Source organism: Podarcis erhardii (assembly GCF_964252035.2).
Source record: "Podarcis erhardii genome assembly, chromosome: 9".
Lineage (NCBI taxonomy): Eukaryota > Metazoa > Chordata > Lepidosauria > Squamata > Lacertidae > Podarcis > Podarcis erhardii.
The window spans coordinates 2,970,221-2,982,423 of record NC_138512.1 but is presented as its reverse complement, the minus strand read 5'-3'; the positions used below and the strand labels follow the sequence as shown (position 1 = coordinate 2,982,423).

The following is a 12,203-nucleotide window of genomic DNA, read 5'->3' as shown; positions in this document are numbered from 1 at the left end:
CCTGTGCCCGGTATATTCTCTGAGTATGGTTTAGCTCCAGCAACAAGAAATCAAAGGTAAGGAGGGCTGTCCCGCTCAACTCTTAAGCGCTTAAGTGTGATTCACACGTGCATGTAATACCGCCATACCTCCAAACCGGATGCCAAGCCCTTCGCGATTGGCAAGTGAATGTATGGACGGGAGTCCCCTAGAAAGCCCTGCGTTTCCCGTGAAGTGAAATCACCTTTCGGTCAGCTGCGCAGTACCGGCTGCCGCTGCAGTTCAGGGGTACTACATCGCTCCAGAGGTTTAGTCGTCAAGCGACGGACATGCAAACTAACACCCAGGACCTCATCTATTTCGATGGGAACGACTTCCCAGATTCTAGTGTATGGAGAGAGGAAACTCGACCGGACAGAACCCTGCTTAAATTCAGCAAATAGCGCTGGGTAAATATACAAGGCGGCTAGGTTTGCCGGGGCTTCTCTGTACTGTTGCAAATAAGACTTGTAGCCCAGAATCCTTCACTTTAAGATGACCAATGCCCAGTTCATAGTTTCGATAGGATTTGTTTCCAAGTATAGATATTTAGTAATCAGTGTTATGCTCGCATCAATCACTGCACATATATTTTTAAGTTAAGATTCGCTGAATAAAGTGAGACTCCCCCCCCCCTAAATAAACCCATGGTTGAAATTCTGTTGTTGTTTTGTTTTGCTTTCAAGTGATATTATCATTAAATTATCTGTTCCACCCAAGAGGAGCAGGGTCCCCCCCTTCTCTCACTCTCTTTCTTAAACTCTTCCCCTCTCCTTCCTTCAAAGAAACGGTGGAGGACAAACCGGGGTAAATAATCTGTCAGCGTGTTGTGCCCATTTATAATAAGCGCAATAAAAAATTTGGAGACTCTTAAGCAACGAGAATCCACACAAAATTTCGTTGCACGGATATCATGCGGCCTCCTGCGCTCAAGAAAACCCCACAGCCGTCGGGGCAGGAGTCGCTTTGGCTAAGTCAGTAAAAGCGGCCGGTCTCTTCTCCTGCGGAAGCCGCAATCTTGCCGGCTTGTAAAGGACAAGCAAACGCCGACTGGGACGCTGGAAAAGCGCGACCGTAAAGTGGGACCGGCATTATGACTGGCAGGAGGAATTTTCGGGATTCCGGAATGGGATTTCCACATCTACCCCCCCCCCCCATGCAGCGCCCCAGCGGCAAAGCCTGGCCTCAGTCCTGCTCTCCGAGCATCTTGCTCGCGGGGCTGCCTCGTGAGCGCTGCGGGCGGCCGGCCGCTCCTGGGGTCGCTTCCTCCCCAAGGCTTAATGGTCCTGACTAGCAATGCCCACCTCGTCCCCACACACCCCAGCCCCGTCGAAGCAACGCCCAAGGAGCTGGACTGGTGGGAACAGCCGCCGACTGCGCTCACATGAGCGCCACTTATCCCCTTCTGCAACGTCCCCCCGCTTTGGGGGGGGGGTTTCCCAAAGAATTGCCAGAGCTGCCCAAAAGCAAAAGAACTGCGAGGGGCTGGATCCTGCGTCTTCCCCGTCGTTGCGGGGGTGGGAAGAGAGGCGGGGTTGGGCGAGCGCGCTCCTTTGGCTCGGCTGCTTGCGTCGGGGTCCTAGCCGGGCTCCGGCGCCTCGCTCCCTGGACGCGGGTTCGCGTCCTCAATAGGCCCTCCAGCGGGAGCCTTTGATGCCGCCGCCGCTGGCGCCTCCAGACAACATCCCTTGTCTGCCCAGTAGAGGCACTGACTAATCGTGACAGATTGTTTATTCTCGCAATTAGCGACGCGGCCGCTTCTGGGGCGCCCGCGCAGACGCCCCTTGGACCGGGCCGGCCGCGCCGTCCAAGTGCAGCGGGAGAGGCGCGCGAGAAGCGGACCTAGCTGGGTTCCCACCAAAGGCGGGCAACGCAATCTGGCCGCCAGAAGCGGGATAAAAGGGGAGGAAAGGCGCGGCGTTTTGTGCTTGGGGCCAGGAGGCCCCCTCCCAAAAATCCTATCGATTTTACTCTTTGGTCCACGGGTCAGAGAAGCGAGCAGGCGCGTTCCTTTCACGGAGAGCCCCAGGGTTCCGGCCTAAGTTCTTTCTGGAGAACCCCAAGGGGGGCGGGCGGAACTTTCCCCAAGGAGTCTAGGAAAGGATCCTGTGAGGAAAGGGACCAGAGTAGAAAGGGCTTTAGCAAACGAATCTCGGTCGGCATTAGGATCGGGCGGTCCTTCCAAGGAATGCGCCGACACACCGCAGCACAACTATTCGGGACGACATCCGCGCTGTATAATAAAACGGGGAACTTTAAGTCGATTTCTCCCAGAAAGCAGACCACATCCTTGTGGAAGGAAATTCCACTCCTATCCAAGAACCTTTTCAATATGGGGTGAAGCCAGGACACGCAGGTGTGCTCGTGATTTATTGGTTTACTTGGTTTCATAGATTTCATAGAACCAATTTATTGGTTTCATAGATTTCTTGAGGCCTGCAACAAATGCATGCGCCTCAGAGAGGAATATACTTCAGTCCAATAAATGGTTTAAGCGATCCATATCTAGTCTAGTCTTAAAATCTTGCGCACACGCAGAGATACCTACTGCTTCAGGAACACCCTCCAAATTCACAGCGTGCATTCTCACGCGGGCACGCGCGCGCCCCCTTCTCCCTTTCTGTGAATCCATGGATCACAAATCGCTCATCCCTCCCTAGAAGTAAATACTTTTAGGCTGCAGGCCTAGGGCCATTTACCCAAAGCTCCGTGGGCCTTTTACCGAGTAAGATTTTGCCGTTAAACCCCAAGATGGTCCGTGGAAGTTAAACATAAGCTTCCATTTTTTTCGGGGTTAAGTTTAGCTTTCTCGTTCATCACTAAGCCCTAGGTTACTGTACCGCATTTATTTCAATGGCTCCTCTTTGAGCACCCGTTACACGGCTGACCCCCCCCCCCATCGTGTATTTATTTGTTTCAATAACAGCAGCAACAGGAAGGAGCAGTGTCGTTATTCTTATTAAAGTATATGGAGACGGCGATAGAAAGAAATGTGTAACGTGTTCCAGGAGAGATGTGTGAATATGAGCGAGTTTGTTTTCACCCGAAAAGCGGGTCTTCTCCTCATTCAGGGTTTTTTGTTGTTGTTTTGCGGGGCGGGGGGAGGAAGGAAGAACCAGGCGCTCTAGGTCCACACTGGGAGTCCCGGGGGCAGAGCCAGGGTGGAGCAGCGCTTAAGAGCGTTAGCTCGACTTCGGGAGATCTTTGTTCCTCCCCAGCCACGAAACCTTGCGAGGCTTTACTCTCGGCAAACCTGGCCCACTTCGCAGGGCTGTTGTAAGGGGAAGTTGGCGGGGGGAGGGATTCACATACGTGGCCATGAGCTCCTTGGAGGGAAATTTACATACAGGAAATATATTTATGCAGTAAATAAATAGCGATACTCGAGGTTGGGTCATCCATCTACGGTAACGCAATGCTGGGTCTGTCTGCGGGAGAACCTCGACGCAGCCTTAAGAACATTCCCGCTTCCTTTTCCTCGGCTCCTTCGCGTATTGACAAACCTAGCTTTGCTGTGACATTCGCCCATCCATCCCATAATCTAAGCGCTCATCACCTCCCGTCTTCCTCGGGCCCCGTTCAAAAGGCAGGGGCTCCGCTGTCCCTCCCCGTTTAGATAATTGCCCTTAAATGACTGCAAGAAGCTCTTGTGTTTCGCCGAGATTAGAGCCCCGCAGCTATCAATAAACTTTTCCCAGCAAGCGGCCAATCCCATTATGAGAGAGATCAGCGCCTTTTACTGCACATCCGTCCTGGCCGCGAGGATAAGGGATCGTAAAAGGCATTCACGAAACAAAACCTCCTTTTTAAGACCTTAATTGGTCGGGACTAGAGGTTAGACTTCCTTGAGGGTATTAACGCTCCAATCTCTAGGCACCTTTACAATGATTCTTTACCAAAGAATGATCCCGTCGCCACACTGTATGCCTTATCCATACAAACAGAGCTCTAGGAGAGATATACCAGATACAAATGATGGGCAGGGTTTGCCCCTCGTTTTGCCTCCTGCTTGTTTGCTTGTTTGTTAAATTGCTTTTCTGTAAGCCGATGGGGAAGACTAGCTATGCTGTATCTGCCCTGAGACTGGGTCATGCCGAGGCCAGATCGCATCCTCATCCAAATCCCTGCCAAATCAAGTATAGCCCATCTAATGCTAATATGATTATAAATAAGCTTAAACCCTACACATACAACACATCGTATTTAATTCATTGGCTTATATATTGGACTCTCTGTGGTTTTTTGTTTGTTTGTTTTTGGCAGTTTGGGAGTTTATTGTGCTTAAGAAGAACTATTATTTCACAACCAGAGAGGTTGCCATTCCATCCACACTTGTCTAGAATGAGTCTCATTGCACTTACTTCCGAGTAAGCTACACGACGATGCAGCCAAATTTAATAGCTTTTCTCTACGTTGATTTCCCCTCCAAAAGCGAAAGGCATGTGTAAACGTATCCCTTTGAAATCAGTGAGCATCAAAATGACATTGGGCGGCGGGGGTGGGCAAATATTACATATTATTACAGCATTCTCTCTATCTCTCTATCTCTCTCTTACACACACACACACGAATGCAGCCCATATTCAAAGAAGTCTTATTTATTTTATTTCACATTTATTTCACAAACTCTATATACCGCTTGATTGTCGGGAGACACTTCAAAGAGAATTAAAACTCTAAATGGTTATCGTAGAACTAGATTGCACGCCGCTGATTGCGAGAGAAGGGGTAAAATAATTATTCTACGATAATCTGAAGATGAGCATCGTCGTCCCAAGCAAAGCTGCCGCCTGCAGCTCAGGCGCGCGGAATTTCCATCGCAGAGACAGAGCGAGCGGGACGGAAGGGAATCCAAGCAAAACAAACAACTCCTCGAGGTGAATCGACGGCGACGCGAGGTGAATGGGAGCTGCCCAGAGGCGGAGAACCAAAGGCCGGCGCGCAATGGCTCCTGGCTAGTGCCGAGCAAAGTTTCTTCGCGGCTTGGCGGGCGCGCCAGGCAGAGTCGAGCGGAGGCGCGCCGGGCGATCCCGCCTCCTCTTCCTCCGCCCCCTGGTCCTTCTTGCGCGCCGCACCCAATGGGAAGGCAGCGGGACCCCCCTTCGGAGCGCGGATTGGCCGCCGTCGGGGGCGGCCTGGCTTTATTAGCCCGCCGAGCTGGGTCCCGGGCCTCGCCAAGCGGAGCCCGGACGAGCGAAGGCGCCGCGCAGCCGGGAGCGCGGCCGGGCCTGCCTCACCCTCCGCGCCCACCTCCATGAGCGACGGCTGCGAGAGCTGGGGCGCCGGCGGGGGGACGGGGGGAGCTGCATGGCCCCGGCGCTGGAAATGACTTCTGCTCAGAGCGCGGCGGGGAGCGAGGAGCCACCCGCGCCGCCTTTCGGCAAGCCCGGCCCGACGGGGCCCCCGGGGGCCACCAGGGGCCGGGAGGAGGGCGGCGGCGGCGGCGGCGGCGGCGGCGACAAGCCTAAGGCGGCTCCGGCTCTGCTACCCTTCAGCGTCGAGGCGCTCATGGCCGACCGCAGAAAGCCCGGCAGCCTGCCCGGCAGCGGGCCCGAGCGGGGGGAGCCGTCGGCGCACCCGAGGCCCCTCAGTCCCAGGAGGGGGGCGCCCTCTGCCGCGGCGCCGGAGAGACCGGCCTCGGCGCTGGCCATCGCCACCCATTTTGCTGTCGGGGGATTAGTCCAGGTGCCCGAAGAGGCGCTCGCCAAAGCCGAAAGCCCCGAGAAGCCGGAGCGGACGCCCTGGATGCAAAGCCCCCGCTTCTCTCCGCCGCCGCCAAGTAAGTGAGCAGCCGGGAAGCGCACGTGGACTTGGCCGGGAAGCGAGTAGCCAAAACGCTGCGGTTGAGGATGGGGAAGCCGGTCTCGGCTGTCACTTAAGACAAGGGACTTTTTACTTTCCAGTAAATGCATGTGTTGAGCGCCGGAGAGATGTTCCAGGTTGCTGCTTCCGCTCGTGGAACTTGAGTTGCTAGTTAAACAAAATACAAAACAAACAAACCAACCCACCGGCCACCAACTCAAAGCGCGTAGGTGCCCGGCCTTGATTCCTAGCACGAATGGGGCAGGCACGCTCAAAAGGTGTTTACTTGGAAGTAAGGAGCACCGGTTTCTAACAGGATCGGCTTCCCCTTGCTTAAACCAATCCTTGGTCTCAAGAGGCCTTGCTTCCAAGTCAGGGATTAGTCGGATAGCGGCGTTTTAGCCAAATTAAAGCCGAGAGCGTCGAGCAGCCCGGGAGCTGAGATCGAGGCGACCTTTTTCAAATATGCTTAGAACCAGAGCAGCTTCCATGCAGCTCCTGCCTGCCTTCCGCTGCTGCTGCTTGACTTGGCCGTGAAGCAGCGGCAAGCTGCCTCCAGCCCCAATGCGGCCAAAGGGGAGCTGGGGAGTTGCCCTCATTGCAGATCGTGTCGCTCCTGTAGAGCCCATTTGGGGGACCCTCTCACTTTCCCCGCAATCTTAACTCCCCGCTGCCTTGAAGCTGGGACTCTCGGTGGAGAGGGGCCTCTTCAGACAGCTACAGCTGTTGGTAAACATTGCTGGCCGGATCCTGCCAACTGACAATTGCCCAGAGAGCCCAGGGTCCCAGGGAAGGTCTCCTTCAGTGAGTTGGGAATGAAAGGTCACTGGTTCCTTGGACCTGGTTTCTGAACCAGTCACCACTTTCCAGGGGGAGGGGGAGGGGGAGGGGAGGGATGCCTGGGGCTTCCGGGTTTCAGGGCCTTTTCCGCCACCAAGGAGCCCGTTTCTGGACTGAGAGAGACAGACAGACAACCTGGGTAAGGACATTTTAAACCATTGCGGTTTGCACACCATCTGGAGAACCAGAAAATCGCCACGAGCACATTCGTGCTTTTTAAATAAAAAAAATGCTAAACAAATAGGAAAACGTAATAAGGAAATCCGATGAGTTTCGGCTGCTTATTTCTACTGCGCTTCTCGTTAATGGTCCTTAAATTGCGCTGTTGGGAAACAGAATCAATTACAGCGGAATCCTTTCCATCACCACTGAGAAGTCCCACCGAGTTCATTTGGGAAGACTCCCACGTATAGGGTTTCAGCCTTATTTTCCCCGTGAGACCTTCCACCACATCCTGCGGTCCAGGAAACTTAGCTTCCAACTCAAAGTAGTTTACTTTTCTCAGCAAACTTTTTAGGATCGAAGGTGGCGGAGTCCACCCAGCCCTGCCGCATAATCCGCCCAAGCCTCAGTGTTTCGTTTTAAAGAAAGTTGATTTGTTTCCGGATCGGCCTGAGCAGGAGAGGAATTAGCGGGGACTTTTCTGCCTCCTTTTCTCTCCCGCGGATTAAAACAAGAGTATTTTAGCAGTTTAAAATAGTTTAAGGGCGCTATTTTAATGTGCTCTAACTCCTACTTGTGTCCGGGGAAATTCCTTTCAGTCAGTGAGTAGGAGAATCCGGGCAGAGGTGGCTTTGGAGAAAATGCCCATAACATTTCTAGCGATGCTAAATTCCACTACAATAGATCGCTCTGATTTGAACCGTTTCTAAAATGTCCAGCAGCCTCACTTTTGAAGTTAGGTGTTTGTTCCTTGAAAAGTCATCTCTTGGGCTTCCTACCGATATGTAAAAAGTGAAAAGCAACTGAAAGTAACAAAACAGGCTTCTCTGGTATTTTTTGTTCAGGGCTCATGTCGTTTTGGATTAATTAGGAGTCTCTTTCCAGCTGGATTCCCAACCCATGTAATTGCAATTTATTTTTAAAATGTTGCCCAGATACCAGGAAGTAATAAGGTTTTGTTTTTTGTTTTTAAAAAAGCAATCTTCCAAATAATTGCAAACGGAATGTGAAAAGAGAATCTATCCCATATTGTAATTGTCGTCCTGCTATGGCTTCCCCTGTGCAATGCACGGAATCTAGAAGGGACGGGGTTGGGGAAGAGTTATGTGAGTATATCTTCAAAGACTATCGAAATTAAACATATTAGGAAGAATATATTCTCCAGGTCAGCTTAGCGTCCTACCGTGGGTAGCCTTAACTTAAAATGAGCCAAATCTACCGGGAAAATCTTGCCACAAAGATACTCAGGCATTGCCGAGGCCTGCGCTGGTGAACTGTGGCTCTTTCCCTTCAAGGGGGGTTTGCTGGGAGGGCTTCCCGTTGGAATGTCTCCAAAGGATTTCATCACAGCTGGCAGCACCGGCCTGTAGTGATGAGTCGCAGTGGGAATTACTCCCAAGTAAAGGTACCTACGACTACAGTAGCTCCAGTGTCTTCTCTGCTAATGGAAAGACTGAAAGCGATCTACAACTTTTGTGAGTGTTAGCTTCACGATGGAAACGCTTCACTTGGATTCAACTTGACTTGAGGCTATGATTTAAAACAATTAACTTGAATCCATTAAACCTGCCAGGCTTTATTTTCAAGTAAATGTGTTTAGCAGTCTAAATTCTTCCGCTCGAAAGGGTGTGGGTCGGAATGCCGAGAGGCGTTCTTAAAACAGGCCATAAAAGGAGCAAGCGGCGTCCTCACGGACTCCCTAATTAATGACATGCGCACTCTGTTTCCCAAGAGGGCCATAAACGGGATGTGAGTGGCAGGACCTGCCCTTTTCGTTTTTTAATTTTTTTCCCTTTAGTTCAATAATTTATGGTTTCCTTCCTCCCCCAACCCCGCTTTCCCCTTCTTATGAACTGCCCCAATACTTTATTTTTCTATCTGGAGCACTAATAAATGCACCCAACCTCTTAAAGAAAACGCACCATTTTGGGAGCCACGCGCGTCTTCCCCCACGGATAAGCCTTTGGGAGGGGTTGGCTGTGGTGGCGGCGTGGCTTCGCGTGACACCCAGGCGCCTCTTGGAAGGCTGCAATCCTATTCGCTTACGTGGGAACAAGGCCTTTTAAAGCGAGTGGGTGGGATCAGGCTGATTTGGGCTGTCAGAACGACTCTCTCTCTCTCTCTCTCTCTCTCATCCAGCTAAAAGTCGCCTCCTTATTTAAATCTGTACAATTCGGGGGGTTTCCAGCATCCCATTTGTTCAGTTGCAAAATGTCCCCCTGGCTGTAAGTCGACTTGGCTTTCCTATCCGGGAACAGCTCCGCTTCAGTAAAATGCAAGGTCCAGTCCGTTTGAAAGTCCTTCTGCATTTTAACGCGGCTCGCGCTTAAGTGTGTTTAGGATTGTACCACCATACATCCTCCAGGTTCAGACTCCAGTTACTCTGAATCATTGTTACTCCGCTCAGCTGAATTTAGAACCCAGCACTTGAAATATTCTAATCTGGAAAATCCCGAAGAAATTGCCCTTGCAGCTTAAATAACCAGAAGCACTGTATTTAATACCAATTTGGCCCATTAATTTCAATAGAGCTAAATTGCCTTACTGTGGTTTAACTAGATGACGGTTTAACCGGAGCAAGCTGTCAAACGAGATCCGCCTTACAGCCGGTTTCTAAAATATGTTTACTCTGAATTAAATCCTACTGAGTTCAGTAGATAGATTTGCCCAGGTTGCGGGTCCTCCTGCACTTTAAGATTGCTCCTCCGCTGAGGCGACCCTGCAAACGGCTTTTGGGCTTGCGGGGTGAGCAGGTGGTCTGATCCTGCGCGCCAGCCGGGCTCCTTCGCCTTCCCGGGATTGTTGCGCCTTTTGCCCGGGCGGGGGGGTGGGGGGGGTCTTTGGGAAGGGCCTGACCAGGTGTCGCTCGCTGTCTCCGCAGGGCGCGCCAGCCCGCCGGCCTGCACCCTGCGCAAGCACAAGACCAACCGCAAGCCGCGGACGCCCTTCACGACGGCGCAGCTGCTGGCGCTGGAGAGGAAGTTCCGCCAGAAGCAGTACTTGTCCATCGCCGAGCGCGCCGAGTTCTCCAGCTCGCTGAACCTCACCGAGACGCAGGTCAAGATCTGGTTCCAGAACCGGCGCGCCAAGGCCAAGCGGCTGCAGGAGGCCGAGCTGGAGAAGCTGAAGATGGCAGCCAAGCCCATGCTGCCGCCCGCCGCCTTTGGCATCTCCTTCCCCTTGGGCGGCCCGGCGGTGGCCGGCGCCTCTCTGTACGCCTCCTCGGGGCCCTTCCCGCGAGCCGGCCTGCCCGTCACCCCCGTGGGACTCTACGCGGCGCACGTGGGCTACAGCATGTACCATCTCACCTAGAAGCCCCGGGGGCCAGCCCGGGGCTCCTCCACCCCAGAGGATCGGGTCTTAGCCAGAAGGCCTGTCAGATGCGTCAGCCCTCGGTCCCTCGACGGACAGGCACCGGCCAGCAGGGAAGGAAGGAGAGCTGCTCCGCTGGACTCGCCCAGGTAAAGCCTCTCTCGAAGGACCGGAATACTCCGCAGGCTTGGGCTGCCCCTTTGGACGCAGGAGTCAGGCTGTGGACACCCCGCCCCCCCCAAATCCCTCCAGGCCCCAGGACTGCACTTGCTGCTCTTTGCCGCTTGTTCTTCCACCACGCCCCGTGGAAGGGCTCTGCGTACTGTGTAATATACTGTACAGTTGAAAATTTATTATCGTTTATATTAATAGCTATATTTGATAAATAAATTAATTTTAAATGACCTTGGGGTGAATGGTTGGACATTGCCTTCTGTCCTGGAAGGTCTGCAAGGTTTCATTCCATCCAAGCCCTCTGAATCTGGGGCTCCTGTTGATTATTTTTATCATTACTTCTCAAATCTGGCTCTTAGGCCCCCCACTCCCCACCCCTGCATTTCAATGCAGGTTGTGCAGAACTTCGTGTGGATTGTCCTCACTTATTTGAAGAAGTTCAACTGATTTTAAAGAACTTACTTGGAAGTAAAGTGCCTAGGTTTGCAGTGCAAAGACCTAGATTTCTCTGGTCTGAAGAAGACCAAAGGTGGTGTATTTTCATAGGTCCCCAAATCTACTGCTTAATTGGAAAGTGAGCCTTGTTGCCAGCAGTGGGAAGCGACTTCCCTTTCTGTCCTTCCAAGAATATATATCTACCATTGGGTTCCTCCTTTTCAGAACAAAACAAATTTCACAAAGGCCTCCCCAGGCACCCAAGCATTCCTGTTTCAGAGCACAGTCTTGAATCTGAGTAAGTAATGTGGATGAAAAAGCTGTGCAAATCTGATCTCATCAGAAAAGCTTCCCATCTAGGGATATAAACGGAGCTGAGCTGAGCAAACTTCAGTGATCCTTATTGTGACACCTACTGCGTTGGAAAAGCATCAGTACCGCAATCCCGTGCCTAATGACTTGAAAGTTACTTACTCTGAAGTAACTATACCTAGCATTGCAACCTTGCATTCGAATCCTTGCCACAATAACTTGAGTAAATCCATTTATTTCAATTGGAAATGTTTGAGAATTAGCCTCACTTTTTAGATTTTTTTTTTCTATTCAGGCGTTAGGGGAATCGTGCTAGGTGTTGTGGCAGGGCGTAAGCAGTACATAAATGCAAGTAAGTTCAAACTGGAATTCATGCACTGTAAACTTGTCCAGGACCCAGAGTTCCATACAAATATTAAAACTCCTGGAGTGCTGAAGGGGGTGTCGCCATAGCTGGAGTTGCAACCTGGAGTTGCAGCCTATCCGCAACGTAGGCTGTTATGCTGTGGACATTTACAGGGGAGCAATGGTTCAATGGGGTGTGTGTGTGTGTGTGTGTCATTCGGAGTAAACACGCATCCACTAACCTCTCCGTACTTAGCTCCCTTCCCACCCACCCACTTTGCAGCCAGGCTCTTATCTATGCATGCTTGCTCAGAAACAAGGTCCAGTTGCGCTTCGGGGCCCCAAATTCGCGGGCAGACGCCTGCAGTTGCAGCAGCTTCCCTGCAAATCCGTTCACCGCACTTTCTGCTCGCGCCGCAGGTGAGTAGCTTGTTTCGCTTTCAGGTGACTGCAGACGGGGCTGCTGGCCGAGAGACTAGGCACCGGCCATGGACTGGACTCGGGGGCTGGTCTAGGGGGCAGAAGGCGGCCTGGAAAGGGGGCCATGGACAGGAGCTCCGGCCCCGGGATGGGCTTTCTCCTGCGCCCGGCGCCGGCGGGCTCGCTGCCTCCTGCTTTCCGGGCTCCGCGCGGCTGCGAAACGCTGCTGGAGATCTGAAAGAGATTCGGCTCCAAGCAGCAGGGAGCGCGGAGAGGGGGGACGGCGACTCCGGGGCGGATCCTCCTCCTTCCCACGCGTCGAATGGTGGTTTCGTGGGCGCGGCTCGCGGGCCGCTTCTCCCCTCCGCGACTCTGCGGCGACG

General features: G+C 52.7%; 1 protein-coding gene across 1 annotated transcript; it reads left to right on the top strand.

Annotated features, from left to right (window-relative positions):
- Positions 1-5,202: 5,202 nt before the first annotated feature.
- On the top strand, positions 5,203-10,539 carry MSX1 (msh homeobox 1). Its single transcript, XM_081876524.1, has 2 exons — positions 5,203-5,797; positions 9,704-10,539. The coding sequence occupies exons 1-2, from the start codon at positions 5,326-5,328 to the stop codon at positions 10,132-10,134; spliced, it is 903 nt and encodes a 300-aa protein (XP_081732650.1). The 5' UTR covers positions 5,203-5,325; the 3' UTR covers positions 10,135-10,539.
- The last annotated feature ends 1,664 nt before the right edge of the window (positions 10,540-12,203 follow it).

Coding starts and splice junctions, on each gene's coding strand:
- MSX1 (XM_081876524.1), top strand. CDS start 5,326: ATGGCCCCGGCGCTGGAAATGACTTCTGCTCAGAGCGCGGCGGGGAGC. Junction 5,798..9,703: donor CTTCTCTCCGCCGCCGCCAA/GTAAGTGAGCAG, acceptor CTGTCTCCGCAG/GGCGCGCCAGCCCGCCGGCC.